At 45.4% G+C, this 19,366-nt stretch overlaps 2 protein-coding genes across 3 annotated transcripts in view; both read left to right on the top strand.

The window, feature by feature from the left end:
• The window catches only part of GRIN2A (glutamate ionotropic receptor NMDA type subunit 2A), a 220,980-nt gene extending 207,948 nt beyond the window's left edge, over positions 1-13,032 (top strand). Inside the window, exons 14-15 of one of the 2 annotated variants that reach the window (XM_083585572.1) lie at positions 1,131-2,577; positions 4,224-13,032. In XM_083585572.1, coding sequence (XP_083441698.1) covers positions 1,131-2,577; positions 4,224-4,294 — 1,518 coding nt within the window. In that variant the 3' untranslated portion in view covers positions 4,295-13,032. Of the gene's footprint in view, positions 1-1,130; positions 4,031-4,223 lie in introns of those variants that run through there. The other variant, XM_083585571.1, reaches the window with a different exon arrangement.
• Positions 1-19,366, top strand: part of LOC310749103 (myosin-11) — a 1,537,435-nt gene that overhangs the window by 892,162 nt on the left and 625,907 nt on the right. The window lies entirely within an intron of this gene.

Genomic DNA, 19,366 nt, shown 5'->3' on the forward strand with positions numbered 1-19,366 from the left:
AGATGAAGCCATTTAAAAAAAATGTAATAGTAATAATAATGCAACTAGTAGCAAAAGTGAAATTTTAATTACCAAATAAGTTATTTGTTTAAACAAACAACTGTAAACATGCTTAGCCTTAATCTCTGGCAACTTACAGTGGTGTATGTGTTTTAATTAGTTAATTGACTCTGATTCTGTGTTTGCCAAAAATGTTCAGAAAATAGTTGGATGGAACCACTGAGCTCATATCTAATTCTGTGCATGAGAGAGAGAGAGAGAGAGAGAGAGAGAGAGAGAGAGAGAGAGCACGCAATTGAGAGTGCGGGAGGGTGGAACCATACTAGGGTTTTCTCGAAAGGATTGTATTCTGGCTCAAACGCACAAATCTCCCTGCACACTTTCTGGCTTACAGGACCTGTTAGTATGCAGCCTACACTGGCATACCCAAATTGCTTTGCTGTCCATAAAAATGGTTTGCTGGAGCCAGCCAAGATCCATCCAGTCCAGCAATCTGTTTATAGCTTCAGCCAGATGTTCATAAGCTGGTGGACAGGAAGGTTGATTGGCTTCTCCTCTGCATCTCCTCTACTCAGAATCCTCTGGAACACAAACACTCCATTTGGCTGTTCTGGCTAACAGCTGTTGACATGTCCATCTTCCATTAATTCCCCCCTGTTTGGGGTGAGGAAGCAGCCAAGGTGGTTGCCCTCCAGATGTTTTTGGATTCCATTTCCCATTAGATCAGAGGTAGCCAATGTGGTTGGCCTTCAGATGTCATTGGAGTCCAGTTCCCACAGCATCAGAGATAGCTAACATGGCTGCCATCCAGCCATGATTCTGGTCCAGGGATTCTGGACTTTTGCGTAGCAGGCTACATTCCAGCCACGCAAAAACCAGAGGTGTCTCCATGCATGGAGAATAAGAATACACTTGCACATATCTCCATCTCAGTCATCTATCCAGGCAAGCAAGGACACATTCTAGCCAGTAAAAAATACTCAAGGAGGACTTTGCATGAGGATAGTCCCGAGGGAGGGACAGAGAGCCCAGGGGGGCGCATATTTGACCTACAGGCTGGAGGCTCCCTACCCCCTGCTTTGAAGGGTTGATGATTTGAAACTATCTGTTTTGTGTTGCTTCTCATTTAGGGTATTTACAGCTGCATCCATGGGGTCCACATAGAAGAAAAGAAGAAGTCTCCCGACTTCACCCTGACGAGTTCTCAAACGAATATGTTGAAGCTCCTGCGGTCAGCGAAGAACATGACCAACATCAACCCCTCCCGGATAAACTCCCCCAAAAGAACAGCCGATTTTATCCACAGGGGGTCCTTGATAATGGACATGATGATGGACAAGGGGAATTTGATCTTCTCCGACAACAACAGGCCCTTTCCCCCGAAGGAGAACATTTTCAGCGACAACATAGGCGACCTACAGACATTCATGGGCAACCGCCACAAGGACAGCCTCAACAACTACGTTTTCCAAGGGCAGCACCCGCTCACGCTGAACGAATCCAATCCCAACACGGTGGAAGTCGCCGTTGCGGCAGAAGCCAAAGGGAACTCGCGTCCGAGACAGCTGTGGAGGAAATCGGTCGAATCGTTGCGCCAAGAATCTCTGCGGCAGGGCTCTCTCCAGCGAGAAAACGATTCTGACGAGAACCGGCAGCATTCGTTGAAAGGCCCAAGGTACCTCCCCGAAGAGATCATCCGCTCAGACGTTTCAGATACCTCGAGCCGGGCCACCTGCCACATGGAGCCTGAAAACAACAACAAGCACCACAAGTCAAAGGACAATGTTAAAAAACGGCCTGTAGCAAAATACCCGAAGGACTGTAGCGAAGTCGAGCTGACATATCTGAAAAACAAGTCTCTGCCTCGGGATAAAATTTACATTATAGATGCAGATAAAGAGCGTGGCTTTCACCTGGACACGCCCCAGTATATCGAGAACATTATCCTCCCGGAGACAATGGAGTTCTCCGACGTTTATCAGGATCACAACGACAACTACCGGAAGTCGGAGCAGAGTAACAGGACTCCTTTGCCGAACGAGGAAAGTCTTCCAAGCAACGACCAGTACAAGCTGTACCCGAAGCACTACGGCACGAAAGATAAGAACGCGACCTTCGGCGAAGCCAACGACCGCTACAGGCAGAATGCTACCCACTGCAGGAGCTGCCTTTCCAGTCTGCCCAGCTACGCCGGACACCATTTGAGCCGCTCGCCCTACAAGTGCGACGCCTGCGTGCGGATGGGGAACCTGTACGACATCGACGAAGACCAGATGTTGCAGGACACCGGCAACTCGGCCCAGCGGGAGGAAGAGGTGTACCGGCACGACTGGGTCCAGAACAACAAAACCCAGCCCCCGAAGAAAAGCAGGCTGAGGATCAGCCGGCAACACTCTTTTGACAACCTTCTGGACAACAAGCCCAGGGAAGTGGACGTCGGGAGGCCGGCCCGGAGCATCAGCCTGAAAGACAAAGAGAAGTTTCTGGAAGGCAGCCCTTATGCAAACCTGTTTAACGCCCCCCAAAGCAAACTCTTGAGCAGCAAGGCTCCGCTTTTCACACGCACCTTGGACGACGGTAAGAGGATCAAGTCCCTGTATTCCGACCGTTCCGCGGAGAACCCTTTTCTGCACTCTTATTACGACGACCAGCACTTGGTTCTGGGGCGGAGCCCCGCGGGCCTTTATAAACACTCCTTGCCCACAAAAGCGAGAAATGATAGTTACTCAAGGTCGTCGATAAAATCGACCACCTCGTACTGTTCCAGAGACGGCCGGGTCCACAACGACATGTACATTTCGGAGCATGGGATGCCTTATGTTGCAAATAAGAATAGCGTGTACTCAGCTCCAAGAGTTTTAAATTCCTGCAGCAATAGACGCGTGTATAAGAAGATGCCTAGCATTGAATCAGATGTTTAGCTTTTTTCCATTCACATTTTTATCTAGAGGGAAAAACATAGTTGCCAGCATCCGAGAGCCAAACGGGATGCTCCTTCGCAGTCCTCCGGGAACTGAGGGTCTGCGATGCCTTCCATTGATTGATCTCGCCTGTTGAACCAAAAAGAAAAAAGGAAAGGGAAGAGGGAGTAGGAAGAACAATAGAAAAAAAACCCATCCCTCCAAGGGCATATCTATAGTACAAACATATACTGTTTTATTTGGCTGCAGTGTCTTTCCCCAGAGCATCCTGGGAAACCGCAGTTTGGTGATAGTGCCTCAGATCCCATGGTTACACTCACACCAGACATTTAAAGCACTATTTTACCACTTTGAACAGCCATGGCTCCCCCAAAAGAATCCTGGGAACCGTAGTCTGTTAAGGGTGCTGGGAGTTGTTAAGAAACCCCCTCTACCCCCCTGGCAGAGCTACGATTGTTCCCTGGGAAGAGCGATCGACTGTTAAACCACTCTGGCCATTGTAGCTCTCTGAAGGAACGAGGGGCCTCCAAACAACTCACGGCGCCAATAACAAACTACAGTTCCCAGAATCCTTAAGGGGTGACACTGTGACTGTTCAAATGGTATTGTAGCGAATTACCTACATAGTGGGCCTGTGGCCCATATTAGCAACCCACAGCTTTGTTTGGAAGGCTACCATCCCCTAGGAAGAGGGAGAAACCATCAACCCACTTTCCGCCTTGCAGTGTAAATACACCCTTAGGGATCAGTTCAAGCCTGGGCAGAAATGGGCACCATTTCTGGTCTGCCCATTTTGGAATCCTGCTGGGATATGTTGGCAACTATGTTATTTTTTATATTAGGATGGTTCTTTTCCCCCTTGTCCATCAGACTTGAGTCCTTCTCGCACTTTCCACCTGGCGTATTTATGTCCTCCCAGACGTTTATTTTTTAGTAGAGAATAAGCAATATGGTATGCATGTACTTTGACACAGAACAAAGAAAAAAAAATGTTAAGAATGCATTTGTACACTGACAAAGGTAAGACTTGTCAAAGAGATTAGAGTTAGTCTTTTTTTTTAAGAAACAGACAAAATGAAAAACTATATATATATATATAGCTATATCTATACGATTTAGTTTCATCTTTGTTTTTAAACACAGTCAAACAAAAGCAAAAAATAATTATATCTATATCTATATCTATATATCTATATATATCTATATATCTATCTATATATACATATATATAAATATATATATATACATCCTCAGGGCCCATGAATGGAAACAATATTGTGTTCATCTTTGTCTGTCTTACAGAGACCAAGGCTGCAATCCACAGAGGACTTCTCCTCCGCCAAGCCCCATTGAAAGGAATGGAAGTTTCATAATTGCTAATAGAGGTCCCACACGTTCAGATAGCAGCTCCAAGCTGGGCGATGTGGTGGTGCAACCAGGAAGGGGTGGGAACCTCGCCCAGGAAAGGCAGGGAGCTTCTTTCCCCGTCTCCCCATCTAAGACTGAACAGACAGACCACGCTAGTCCCTGCCGAGGCCAGGCTGGGCTGTGGTGGGCGTGACCTTACCCGGGACGAAGTCTGGGGAGAGCTGGGAGGCTGGGCGAGGAACAGAAAGACAAGACCACACAGTCTCCTGGCATTTCTATGGCTTAACCAAACCTGGAGACTTCTTAACTTCCAACCTCCGAGCTATCCAAGGGGCTGGCCTTAGGGTGACTTTGATTCTCTGCCAGTCCGAAGAGGGGCGCTGAGGTCTATGCTCGCAAGAGTTCCAGCTACTCCAACCTGCCTGGGGAACCAAGCGGCCTCACATGCTGAGCTGTCTTGTCTCCCCTAACAGTCCCGGTGGGCGTACCAGTGGGGGTGAAGGGGGGACAATACATGTCAGATGTTTGAGCTCCTGATCTTTCCCAAGGTAGAGTTGCTTGGCTGCTCCCTACACTGAACAAGCACAAAAGTCCAAGTCCAATGTCCTTGGACAACTCCCATTCTTTTTAATGGTCCTTGGGGGTCAGTTTCACATAGAATCATAGAACTGCCGGGTTCGAAGGGACCCTAGGATCTTATGGCCCCCATTCTCAACACAGGGTTGCCTCCTTCTCTTACAGGCCCTGCACCCGCCTACCTTTCCCAGGCATTTAGCAGGTGCTCCATGCTTTTCCTGGTGTGGAGATGAGTGCTAGGGAAAGGTTCAACTGTGACATTTCTCTGTGCCAGGGCTGAGCCTAGAGCAGGGTTCCCCCAAACTTGGGTCTTTAGCTGCTTTTTGGACTACAGTTTCCATCATTCCTGACCACCGGTCCTGCTAGCTAGGGATGATGGGAATTGTAGTCCAAAAACAGCTGGAGACCCAAGTGGGGAAACCCTGGCCTAGACAGTAGGGCTGGTAAGCCTGTTTTGAGGATGTTTCAAAACCGTTCCATGGCAACACGTGGAGATGTGAGCAAAAGGTGTCCCCACCTGAGGTTGGCGGGCCTCTGCACACAATTAACTTGCCACCAGGAGACAGCCACTACATGGAGAGACTTTAAATGGCCTCTTTCTGGTCACAGTAATGTGCCTGGTGGCCCCAGACACAGGAGGAGAAGTTCCTGGGAGATTGTGCCCATCTAGTTAACAACCCACACAATTCTGCTCCAGCGTAAATTCCATGAAAATATTGATATTGCTGCATAAGGAAAGCAGACCTCAAAGGATAGCACTTTACTGTTGACATTTGTAAAACAAACAAACACTTTAGTCTTGAAGGAGTCTCGTTGCTTATGGGACAGCTTAGGGTGGATTCAGACATTACGAATGCAGCTCAGGCAGTTTGTGGGAAACATACACACAATCATATTCTTGAGTTGGGCACCATCTTATATCCATCAGATGATATCCAACTGCCATGCTCAAAGCTGACCTATTGAAATCTGAGTTGGGTATTACTTTATATCTATTGGGGGATATCCAGCTAAGTCATGCTTGAAATAGAGCTACTTGAATCCATTGATTGAAATAGGTCTGTTCTTAAGTATGACTAATGAATATCACCCATCATGTTTGTAAGAAACAACCATGAAGATCAGATGAAAAACACACACCCTAGGAGTGCTCTTCCTATCATGGGAACATGCTACATATGCATCAAGTTGTGTGTTGAAGTTTCAGCTGCAGCCTGGGGCCCTCAGTCACCACAAGGCTGCATCTGTATGTGTGTGTTTTTCAAGAACAGCCTTGCGTCGTCTAAATCCACCATAAGGTCCAGGGAGGAGATTCTGAAGAGACCAATTTGGGGAGTGAAGCCAAATATATATATATAATAATGCGGGGAAGGGGAAGGAAAAAAAAAACATAGGCCCAACTCATTGCACTTGTAAGACGATGGTTTCTGTTGGTGTCCAAATGCTTTCATTCTCTTTCATAGACACTCGTTTTGTAATGAAATTGGTTTGTAGAAAACTCCACAGTCCAACTTCTCAGCTGGAAGATCTCTGCAGCTGGAAACATAGATATTTCTAAGTCTTGGTGTATGGAGCTTACATCTGTAAAGCTGTAGACCTCATAATCTAACTTGAAACCTAAATGTGTACACAAGTATGTGTCTCTTCCTTGTTGGTGATGATAACTCAGGGCTGTATAGTATCTCTCTTCGCCTTGTTCCTTCACATTGTTCAAAAAGAAAAAAAGAAAAAGAAAAAAAGAGAACCCAACAACACTGGCACCAATATAACCGTTGCTCATTTGTTTACAACCCAGTAGTGGTCCCATTCTGATTAACCGTATGTTAATGTTAACTGCAGTTGTTAATGTACGACACCAACAGCCATATATGTCGAATGGACTCAACCTGGAATGCAGTACCAAATTGTCTGACTGTAGTCTGGAAGTGTAGCATTTCTCAGTAGTGACTTGCTTTCCTTCTAGAACTCCCGTGTATGTATGTTTGTATGTATGTTGGAACATTGTTATTTTTTTACTTCTTTAATCCGATCCATCTTAAATACTCAATATATGCACATGACATGTGTAAATTAGGTAGCTACAGAACACGCTAGGGAGATAACGACCTCCCAGTGCTCATGTCAAATAACACTGGAGTAGGGAGGAAGAAATAGGGACACACTCCAGGTTTGGTTTCTGAGTTACTTCACACACACACACACACAAACATATATATAGATATATATACACACACAATGCCATGATGAAAAAATGTGCACTATGTGGATACATGTCACTTTAAGGGAAAAAAACAAACCAAGGAGAGAAGGGAAATACAGACCTGAATTAATATGCTCTAGCATCTGTTTAATGATCCTGCCGCAACATGGGGTGGAGACGGATGGTGGTTAAAATTAAATGGCCCTGCTGAGTGCCAAATGTAATACTTAGACCAGCTTTGCCCAATGTAGCAACCTCCACTTGTTTGAGATCACGAGTCCCATCAACTGATGGGAGTTGTAGTCCAAACCATCTAGGGGTCACCAGGTGGAGAAAACTTGATGTAGACAATGTTGCTGTCCAACCTGGGAAGAAAAGAAGGTTGGACTACCTTGATTATGGAATGTGCTGGGAAGTACTTCGTAAGTTCTTTCATTAGAACAGGGCTGAGATACCTGTGTTCCTGGACTAAAGCTCCCATCAGCCATAGCCGGCTGTCAAGGATGAAGAAAGTTGTAGCCTACCAACTGCTGGAGAGCCTCGGCTTCCACATTGCTGCTTAAAAATGTTACAAAGCTTCAGTTTAAAAGTGTAGAAAATGAGGACAAGTATGGCCCAGGCCCATCTATGCTTACTGGGACGTAAGCATGACTTGGTTCTGTAGGTTTCTTCCCAAGTAAGCATGTATAAAATGTTGCTTTAGAAGAATACCTATTATTCTAGGTCAGTGGGGTTCTCAAATCCTCCCCACCACGGACCACTTGAAAATTGCAGAGGGTTGTAATGATTTTTCTGCTTGTTGTAGCAATTGCAGTGGGCTGTGCTCAGCGCTGCGTGGTTGTTAACTATATATATTTTTATTCGTTTTATTTCTCATGGTGTTGGATTGTGTTGCAGTCTGCATTCCACAGACGGCAGCTTGCAATGCAATTCAAATACGAAATAAAAGAAGCAATAAAAAAACAACAGGAATATTTAATGGGGGCATGCCATGGACCACTGGTGGTCTATGGACCTTAGTTTGAGGACTTCTTTCCTCAGGAAACCTGCTTATCAAGGAGAAAATTGGACGCTTTTCCCCCCCACTCCAAATGCTATCTGGCAATTCCATATTTCCAAGGCAGTGACTGTCAAGGCATTTATTCTGAAATCACCCCAGCACCACAATATGCACATGCCACCTACAATAGCTTTCTCCAACCTGATGCTCTCCAGATAATTGAGACTACAATTCCCATCAGCCCCAGCCAGCATGGCTGATGGTCAGTGATGATGCAATTGAGTAGCATCTGGGAAAGCTGGTCTGCAATTCAATTAAACTGCAATACTTGGCCTTGTGCTTAGGGGTAAGCAGATAGGGCACTGCAAGTCAAAGCACATTTGAACATTGGAAGCATTTCAAAAGCAGGTTATGATGTCTCTTGAGAGCAGAGGAGACCTGTTGCTTGAAAACATCACCCCTCCGTTGAGATCCTTGCTTCTTGTACTGAAGCTGATTTCACATTTTAAATAGGAGTCGCTTTCGGCCAAAAGCATAGGAGGTGATGGTTCATGTGCTCTTTCTGAAACATGGGTTGGAACCCTCAGGTGCTGGTAGTCAGAGTTGCATCCATCACTGTTCAGAATGGTCTCTTCTTTGGGAGGAGAGAAAAGTGGACCAACCATTGATGGTCACTGCCCCACATCTACCCACCGCCCTCAACTGTTGAGGTTTCCCTCTTGAAATAAGCCGTTTCTCATTTGTTTCCACCACTGGCTGGTCTTGCTTGCCTAGGCAAAAGCAGCAGGTAATAGACATGCAGGCATCTTCTCCAAAGTGGGTTGGTCAACTAGAGTTGATCAACTCTAATGGAAACTTGGCCTTCTGCAGGTTGTAGCAAACTACACCCATGGCTTCATAAGAAAACCAGGCCTCCAGAAGGCAACTCTGTGCTGCTATTTATTTAACATTTATTATATATATATGCGGCTGAAATAAGGAAATTGCACTATGCGAAACTGTAGATTTTGATATGGAACCTTACTGCAGTTTTAAATACGAGTGTTTACAGCTTTTTAAAAATATATACATATAGAAAAATGGGTATCCAGATGAGCTTTTAAAAGTGTGATTCTTAGTCTGCATTTTGCACTGGAAACGCCAGCCTGATTTTTAAGTAGCAGTCTGGCCCATATGGATGTTTGGTGCTCTAGAACAAAAACCATTCAATGTGGACAGCCAAACCTAATGTGGGGATGGGGGAGATCTCAAATATGGTGCAGGAGTTTTGGGTTGTGCTTATGACTGTTGGCCATGATTCCAAAAATCTCCCATATGGATGAACAGGTAGTCCTTCCATAAGGGTTGTGCTTAGATGCTGTGGGTGGTGAGGATCTGGTGGAGGTGAGTGGATCACCTCCAACTAGAAGTCTAGCTTCACAAGTTACTTTCCTACTCTTCCCAATGCTTCTTGTTGGTGAGATGCCATTGTCTTGAAAAGAACACGCACATCCTAGAAACCAGTTCTTCTCTAATGTACAAAACCTGAATAGGTGTGTTCACACATTACACCATACACAGGTGTTTGCATGAAAATGTGCTCACTTGTGGATTTGGGATGCACAACTGTTGTGTATGCTTGCTGAACATTACATTTGAATAATGGCATGAGTGTATAGCTGCATTCTTTGAATACATAGGTACAAGATTCCAATGTAATGTGTGAACACCCCTAATGTGGTTTTTCACCCCCTCGGATGGTGACCAGTCAAGAGATGATTCCCAAACCAATTATGATGTTGGGTGTCATGTTTTGCCAGGATGTTGTACCAGTTTGTGCCTGTTTCGATCCCAGAAGCTCACATGCTCTAGCAATTCGATGCAGAACTTATATGCCTGTAAGCCAAAGAATTCATTCAGTAGTTAGATCCAGATAAATCAACCATGCTTTACTCTTGACTGTTCCATGGGCAAAGCGAAATTGCTAATAGTGCCCACCTTTTATACTATCCAACGGGCACAAAGCCCACTGATTTGATCTCCTGCAAAAACCCCAACAAAAATGGGAGGCAGAATTGCACCTGCAGCTCAGCTATTGTGGTTGTGGCCAATATAAGCATTGGCTATAGCTTGATGGTAGTTGGGATGGGAGAGATTTGACTCAGTTTTCATCCAAAAGAGGAAAGGAGGGAGATCAGGGCAGGGTATAAAGCTGAAAGCATGCAAGTATGCCTAGATCAAGTCTCTAGAACCTTCACGGCGCTCTGCAATGACATTGCTGCCAATATTGCTTTGGGCACAATCTACCATGGGTTTCATTGGCATTAACGCCACTGAAGTGAGCAGCATTTACTGGTGGATTTCCCCCAGAAGATCAGGATCCCTCTAAAGATTACTGGGGTGGGCAGGAACCTTTTAGGCAAAAATGCATGCCAAATCATACACAGGAGGAGAAATGTCCACTAAAAATGCAGATGAGTTATTTTAAAATGGGGTGAACTGAATTTAAGATAGGAAAAAAGAGAAACTGGAGTTGACTGTTTTGTCCAGATCTAGTGCAGACACCTGTAGATTGCACTGTAAATATGGACACACAAAATGGAAAAAGGGGGGGGGGACCTCCCCAGATAAGATTAACATAAATCCATTTGCATACAAGGTCTTCCAATATAAATGCATTGCTTCTCGGACATGTGCAAATGCGTTAAAAGCTTGATTTTATTTCTATAAAAAAAGATCAAAATACAAGTCATCATGACTGTACACAGAAGCTGGTGCTTGCCAAATTGCAAATGCAAGTTGCACAGTGCGATGAGGAAATCAAACACGAAGAGCTGTCAGTCAGCTCCCCCATTTTGTATTTCCTTGCGAGTTATACATTCAGACGCCAACGTATCATACCATATGTGATTGCAATTTATACTCTTAATGCACAGAGCATTGACATCAGGTCATCTCCTTGTGGCTCTAAACGGGTCTTCCAGGAAGTGTTCTGCTGAATTTACACATTTATTAAAAAGATGGCTTCCTTCAACATGCATAATAAGACCCACTGGAGTTGCCGTGGTTTAAGCTTTCTTACAATACCTGCTGCACTGAGGGCTTATCTCAGTTAGCTTCCCCTCACTCTTTCCAGAGGTCTTCATTTTAAAGCTCCATGCCCAAACACTCTTTCCCTGCAAAGACTTCTCCAAGTGCGCTTTCCCTATGAAGACATGCTCTTTAGCGCTCAATTGGAGCAAACAGCAATTTGGGTTTTCCACTGAGTGCTGTTTGCTCCGATTGAACTTTAAAGAGCAGGTTTTCATGGGGGAAACTCCAGAGCAAATAAAGGGTGCTCACTCATGGAGCTTGAAAACATGGACCATGCCTGGAAAGTGCAGATGAGAGTTAAGTGTGGCTATGTCCCAACTGTGATGTATACATACAGTGTTGGGTGCAGTTATGATGCATTGTATTTTCAAGAGTGATTGCATTTTTTGTTTGTTTTGGAGATAAGAAAACAGGACATTAATAGCTGTCAGCTTTGTGTATGGATATGGGGCTTTTGTGGGGGGAGGTTATACAGCAGCAGCTTCTGTAAATCTTTTTCTCCCCGTGAGCATTCCTGCATGAGATCCAACTTTTCAAGCACCTGCTTGCCTCATTCACATCACATTTCTCCCACCCCATGGAGCTATAACTTTTAAAACAGAGCTTAGCCTTCACTGTCCTTCTGTCGTTGTGCAGATCTGAAGGTGGGTTAATCACCATAGCCAAAGCTTTTCCAGACTTTCATTGGAAGGGCAGAAGTGGGGCCAGAGAAGTGCTTTTGTGCTCCTGTGGTTTTTCTCTGCACCCCTCATTTTCCTCCTGTGGGAAAGATTTAGGCCAACTCCTCGGCTGCCCTATACGCCTAGTTTGGGTCCCCCCCCCAGGGTGTTGAGAGGGTTGTGGATCTCTCAGATCTGTGCTTTTTCCTGATTCCCCCCTGAACATCCTCAAATCACCTCAGAATTGGTCTCCTTGGCCCCAACATCTTATGGCCACAGTAGCAAGGAGAAGGGCTCTGACATGGTTTATCCTAGGCCCCTTTAGATCCCTCCCTGTGGTGATAGGATTGCAGCTATGGGTATATAAAAAAACCCATATATATATTAAAAATCTTAATGTATGAAGAGGCCCTTAATAGATCTCTGTTGAGCAGGGCAAGTTGATAATGGAGGTTCCGAACGCAGTTGTCCATTTGTGATGGGGGTTCACCAATGGAAGTCAAAACCTAGCACTGACTTTGTCAAGTAACTGAACCTGTATTGTGTGAACGCACCATCAGAAATGGAGCACTGGGATGTTCATCGAGAAGACTCAAGGTTTTGAATCATTGAAAAACCAAGCTCAACAATTTTAAGACATGCACATACACACTCAAGAGTCACCAAATACACAAGTTACGTCCGTACACACTCTTAGAGACTTCTTTAAAACTGGTAGTTGGATATTATGTCCTGATAACACAGTGGGATGCAAGTAATTTGTGATCCAGGAATCTTTTTTTCCCATTTGTTTGTTTGTTTCTCTGTTGACCTGTTCTGTCTAAACAGTCGTTTACCCCTCCAGCATATTTAAATCCAAATGCATGACTTAAGTGCTAATACTGTATAAATAATATTTTTCAGACATATCTACAAAAAACAAAACAAAAACCCACAAATGTTTGCTTCAAACTTTTGATGATAGAAAGGGGGGGTGGGGAGAGTATATAATGAACATGGTTGTCTTCAAGGTGTATTGTATTTTTCATTTTTGTTAAATATGTAGGAGGGAGAAAAGAAAGAGAGAAAGAGAGAGAGATGGAAGATAGGAAGAGAGCGGGGAAGACGTGAATGTTTGCGTATATTGAAATGTATATACCTGTGAGAGAAAACACATGTGCCAAGTATAACAAGATGTACAAAATGTAAATACATGAAAATTTCATTTTTCTAATAAAGATAATTTCTGCCAATTGATATGAAAATGGGAAAAAAGAAAACCTCCGTCATTTTCTTCCCTCTGTTCATTAGTATAGCGATTTTCAAAATGTGTTCTTTGGGTGCAACCAGTTGTGGGGAATATTGCCTTAATTTTTTCTATTATAATGCTGGTGCCTCTGTCTCATATCCTAATGTTCCTTTCACGCCGCAGTAGCTTGTATCATGGAACTGTGGCTTTTTGACTGATATGCCACCATGTTGTGCTAAATTTCATTCGTACTGGTGGGTGTGATGTGATACAACAACCAATGCCAATGGAGAATATCACTATGCCCTCAACATTTTCACACATGTGTGCTTCTGTCTCCCCACACCCCTGATTCCCCCATGAAAACAGCAGGAAAGAACCAGTACAGCTCCCCAAATTTTGTCACTTTGCTCCCACAATTTTCTGGGCTAATGAGATTGCAAAGAGGGTTTTTTTTATAAAAAAGCAATTAGCATTTCTAGTGCTGAATTTCCACTAGATTCCACTAGTGTGATGGCCTGGGAATCCGATTCAGAGGCTGAACCGGAGGAATCCCGGCCTGCACAGGAGTCCCCGCCTCCAGGGCCGGCTGAGCTGGGGCAGGGCCTTGCATCTGAAGCGCCTGCATCTGTGCCGGATCCTCAGGAGTAGGCACCAGGTGATTCCACTCTGGCTCCGGAGGTGATTGAGGACCCATTGCCTACAGGTGCGCCTCTCCCAGCCCTGTCAGGGGAAGGTGAGCCTCCCCCTGGGCCCAGTAACCCTCCAGCCTCTCCTGAGCTGCAGAGGCTCAGGGCAGAGAGGTGGAGGGAACTGGTTTCTCCCAGGAGGAGTGCTTACCTTAAGGCCAGAAGAGGCGGGTCACCTGGGGGCCGGGACCACCCCTGGCCTCAGAGGAGATAAAGGCCAGTCAGCCAGGTCCCAGGTTGCGGGAGCAGCGTCGTTGGAAACCTGTTTCTGCCAGCACCCAGACCTGTTCTTCCAGAGTTCCCAACCTTGCCTGGCTCCTCGCTTTGGACCCCGCTTCCCCCTTGGTGGACAGTCTCCAGACCCTCGACCCAGGACCAGACTCTGACCACGCCTCACGGTAACCTCCCCCCGGGACCAGCACAACTAGACTCCCAGAAGCGGCTTTTAGATTGTGTGAAAGCTCAAATATAACACAGAAATTAACAGAAAATGTCAGGAAGCAGAATAAACAAGTGGCTCCCAGTTAGAGGTCCACAGAATGCACCCAGGGGGTCTGCAGCCCCATGCCTTGCCTCCCCCCAACTCTGTTTTTCTTTTTTTTGGTTATTTTTGCATGGCAATGCAGTCATACCTCCGTTCTTGAACGCCTTGTGACTCAAACGTTTTGGTTCCCGAACGCTGCAAACCTGGAAGTGAGTGTTCTGGTTTGCGAATGTTTTTGGGAAGCCAAACATCTAACATGGCTTCCAGTTGAGTGCAGGAAGCTCCTGCAGTCAATAGGAAGCTGTGCCTTGGATTTTGGAAGTCGATCGGACTTCCGGAACAGATTCCATTCGAGAACCAAGGTACGGCCATATCATGAATTTTATGGTCTGTTTTAGCACTGTAATTTTTCAATGTATTAGCCAAAATCGGTTTTGAAATCAGACCACAATAACGATTTTGACCCGGCAATACGCAGCAACTACAGTATATCACTTCTCGCATGAGGGAGAGCAGGGCCGCCAATTTCAAGGGACCACCGATGATCTTGGCCGATAACACCGTTGGTCTGCATTGCCTTTTGTCATGCTGAGGGAAAACAGGACAGCCATTAGTGAGGTGCTTCCTTCCCCTCATGCTGACAAAGAACAGGGCAACTGATCACCCCCACTTCAAGGCACTGCGGCACTAGAGTAAAAAGGTAAAGGACACCTGGATGGTTAAATCCAGTCAAAGGCGACTATGGGGTTGCAGCGCTCATCTCACTTCAGGCCGAGGGAGCCAGCGTTTGTCCACAGACAGCTTTCTGGGTCATGTGGCCAGCATGACTAAACCGCTTCTGGTGCAACGAAACACCGTGACAGAAGTCAGAGTGCACGGAAATGCCATTTACCTTCCCGCACAGCGGTACCTATTTATCTACTTGCATTGGTGTGCTTTCAAATTGCTAGGTTGGCAGGAGCTGGGACAGAGCAATGGGAGCTCACCCCGTCGCGGGGATTCAAACCGTCGACGTTCCGATCTGCAAGTCCAAGAGGCTCAGTGGTTTAGACCACAGCGCCACCTGCGTCCCTTCCCCTACCTATCCCTGGCACTGAGGCAGAGCAGCTTTTCTCAGCCAGCAGGAAAGCAGCAGCAGTCATGGTGGACTGCATCTTTGCTGGCTGCCACCACTGACGATGCCTTGAGGCACCCCCCCATCCCCACCCACCCAATCTCTGTGGCTGCTCCTTCCCTCACCCCCACACCTGATCTTCAGTTTCAGACATTGTGATATATCGGAATATCACGGTGTTTAGCTGCTGATATATCACAATGTTGAAAGCCAGATAGCGCTCAGCCCTAGTCTGTTTTTTAGTATACCTAAAACCCTTTGCTTATTCGGGGCTGTGGTACGTTTTGTTCCAAAAAATGCTTTGCAGAGGTAGCTACCACAGAGTTATAAAAATTCTCAAAAGTAGGGGGTCTGTAGCTTGGATTTTGAAAAACAGGGGGGTCCTCTGTAATTAGCTAATTGGGAACCACTGGAACAAACTGTTGTGTGAATGCAGCCATTGACACAATCATGGTGCATTAGTGGTGGATTTGTGCTGGACTGTCTACACATCATTCTGGTTTATTACTTGCCATGCCATGCCACAATACTGCCCCAAATTTCATCACTTTGCTCCCACAGTTTTCTGGGTTAAGGGGGCTGCAATTCCACACACCCTCCCAAAAAATCAAATAACACAGAAACCAGAGCTAAACATGCACTATTTGTTGTTGTTGTTTAGTCGTTTAGTCGTGTCCGACTCTTCGTGACCCCATGGACCAGAGCACGCCAGGCACTCCTGTCTTCCACTGCCTCCCACAGTTTGGTCAAACTCATGCTGGTAGCTTCGAGAACACTATCCAACCATCTCGTCCTCTGTCGTCCCCTTCTCCTTGTGCCCTCCATCTTTCCCAACATCAGGGTCTTTTCCAGGGAGTCTTCTCCTCTCATGAGATGGCCAAAGTCTTGGAGCCTCAGCTTCAGGATCTGTCCTTCCGGTGAGCACTCAGGGCTGATTTCCTTCAGAATGGATAGGTTTGATCTTCTTGCAGTCCATGGGACTCTCAAGAGTCTCCTCCAGCACCATAATTCAATAGCACCAATTCTTTGGCGATCAGCCTTCTTTGTGGTCCAGCTCTCACTTTCTAGAAGCGGCTTTTACGTTGTGTGAAAGCTCAAATATAATGTGGAAATTAGCAGTTAGGGAAACATCAGGGAAAGGGAATTAACTGCCACATGAGTGCAGCCTTCGTTAGATCAGAAATGGGGAATTGACCATTCTGTGTTGCTTTGTCTCAGGCATTTTGTGGAGAGCTCAGAACCCCCGCTATGGCAAGTAGTACTCTCAGGAGTACCTTTTCTGAGCAGCAGTATATGGGGTGAGGCAGTTCCTTGGGGAGAACTGAACTGGAGACCTTCTGCATGCAAAGCAGATGTTCTCCCACTGGGATATAGCCTGTTCTTTCTGTACTCCCGGGGGTGGGGTACTGGGTGGGCTAGGAAAAGCTATGTGCACTCACTTCCTTTCATGCCATGCCCAGACTGGAGAGAAGCATTGTGCAATCTTGGCCAAGCATTTTGAAAGATGTAAAACCCTAACTGTGGATACAAGACAGCAAATCTCCAGAATCCTTTTTGTGCGGCCCTCATTGTAGCAGATATAAGAGGGAATGATCTGTGGAGAGAGAGAACTTTCATTTTTCTGAGGGCTTCCTTTCCTTCCTCCTCCGGATATTCTCCACAAATCCTTAATGAAAGGTTCTCTGCCAAGTGTATTGGAAGAGGGAAGAAATATCTAAATTTCAAGGTGGCTTGTAAAAAATGTAATAGTTATAATTTGGAGGATGAAACGATAAAATGAATGGTTACTTGATCAGGAATTGGCAGCATATACATCCAGCCACTGAATAGTTTTGATAGTTGAAGTTTAGATTGCCAGACCTCCAAGTCTGACTTGAAGTCTCTAGGTCTGCTTGGCCCCCTCCAGGTGGCCGGTGGAGGGCTTGAATTGCAAGGTGATTGAATTAATTTTTTTAATGAAAAAGAATTAAGAAGATTGAGCATGCAGCTTGCAAACTTCAGCCTGGCAGACACTCTGGGGGCATCTGCTTTCTTCAGCTCCCCTTTCCCAATTAACCTCCATCTCCAGGGCCCATCTGATGACATCACCAGGGCCTGCTCCTGGGTTTCAGGTTTGGCCCCTGAAATCTCAGGGTCCAGTATGCTCCTCATCTGGCAAACCTAATAAAACTCAAATTTTAAAATCTGAGGTCTTTGTAAGGGAAATGTGTTGTTGTTTTAAAGTTACTTGCTGTGCAATCTTCTACACATTCATGCTGCTTTTGATTTTATGGTTTCATGTCCCATTTTGTACTTAAATTGATTTTATCCTTATTTATTGTAAGCTACCCAGATAACTTGATGTTCTCTGGCTGGCTTGATAAATGTCATAAACAAGAAAAAACATCAATCAAATGTTTGCTCGGAAGAGAAGTCCCATCATGAGCAATGGAACTCACTCCCAAGATTTCTAAATCGTTGTCAGTGTTAAGAGAATGCAAACCCTAACCCTAACCCTAACCCTAACCCTGTAAACTACTAATTCAGGAGGGTAGAATAGATGAGAAAGAAAGAAAATTAGCAGAGATATGTAAACTATCACCATATTCTGCCCCCTGTCCGGAAGAATTGTTTTAGACATTGCAAGCTGTTAAACATTTGTTACCAAATAAATAATACTGATATAAAAAGTGTACAAAAGTCGGAGGATGTGTATAAAAAACGGCTTGGAGTCATGCTGTAAAAAGGAAGAATAAAGAAAAACACAATGGGTTTCATTAGTTCTCCATCCAAACAAGTGTTATATCCTGTAATCCTCTGGCCCCTGGGAGGGAATTCCATTCGGTTGCCCTGGGAAACATTGGGTTTCCCTCTGCAAAGGCAATGAGTGAGTGATCTCCACTTTTGGAGAGAGAGAGATCTGGCACTCGATTCCTCACCCACTTCAAGGTGGCATATTCCACAATTCTTGACAACTGACACCAGAGCGCTAATGTTGGTAGTGTGTCAGGTGAGGAAGAGGAAATTCTGGAGTGGACTGTGGAGGTACCATGGGAAAGAGCCTGGTGCCCTGACACAACCTCAAACTGGAGAATAAACTACTCCAGCCCTTTGTCATGGAGGGCAAATGTAAAGAAAATAAAACAAGAGGTAGATGGGAAAATGGAAGAGTGGTGTAAAAGGCAGAGGGACCAATTGTCGATGGCACCAAAACCAATGACAAGCAGAGCTTTTCCCCCATCGTCCTCCGTGCTAAGTTCTACAAGGGGCAACCACCCCCTGGGCTGGTGGTAAATAAGAAGGCAGGTAGGTGAAGGCAGGCTGAGGGCAGACTGACACTTGTGGGGCAGTGCCCCACTCACCAAAATGGACCAGCACCCATTGCTTGTTAAAATGGACCAGCACCCATTGCTTGACTCACAGGTGGGGAGAACATTGTTCTGTTCAGCTCCTTCTTGCAAACTTCTCATAGGCATCGTTTTGGCCACAGTGAGAACAAGATGCTGGAATATATGAGTCATTGGCCTGAATAGTAGCTGGGCTCTTTTTAGCTACTTACGTTAACCCTCCTCTACAGAAACATAACTGAGTCCAATATTGTTCACGGAATTTGGCACGTTTCACCTAGAATTATTTGTATTTGAATAGTTTTTTTATATACAAAAAAGATGTCTTAACATGTTAGATCATTGTGCAGTTTCTGCCCTGGGCTCCTTTGGGAACAAGAGCAGGATATAAATTGAATAGATGAAAAGAATAAAAAAAATTGGCAAATGCAGGGACGCATCAGTCAAAGAAAGGACTTGCCTTCATCTCCTGGTTGTGAACTTCCCATTTGGGCATCTGGTTGGTTACAGTGGAAAATGGCATTGGACTAGATGGACCATTGGCCTGACACAAATTCTTCTGTCCTTTTAATTCTTGATCCCCTGTTCTGGGACTGCGAAACCTGTGGTCTTCCATATATTGCTGGTCACCAACTCCCATGATCCCTGAGGATTGGGGCTGTAAGAGTTGGGAATCCAAAAACATATGAGAGACACACATTGACTACACCTGCTCTAGGTTTCCATCTG

This window comes from Podarcis filfolensis (genome assembly GCF_964270895.1).
Source record: "Podarcis filfolensis genome assembly, chromosome: 14".
In the NCBI taxonomy this organism is placed as follows: domain Eukaryota; kingdom Metazoa; phylum Chordata; class Lepidosauria; order Squamata; family Lacertidae; genus Podarcis; species Podarcis filfolensis.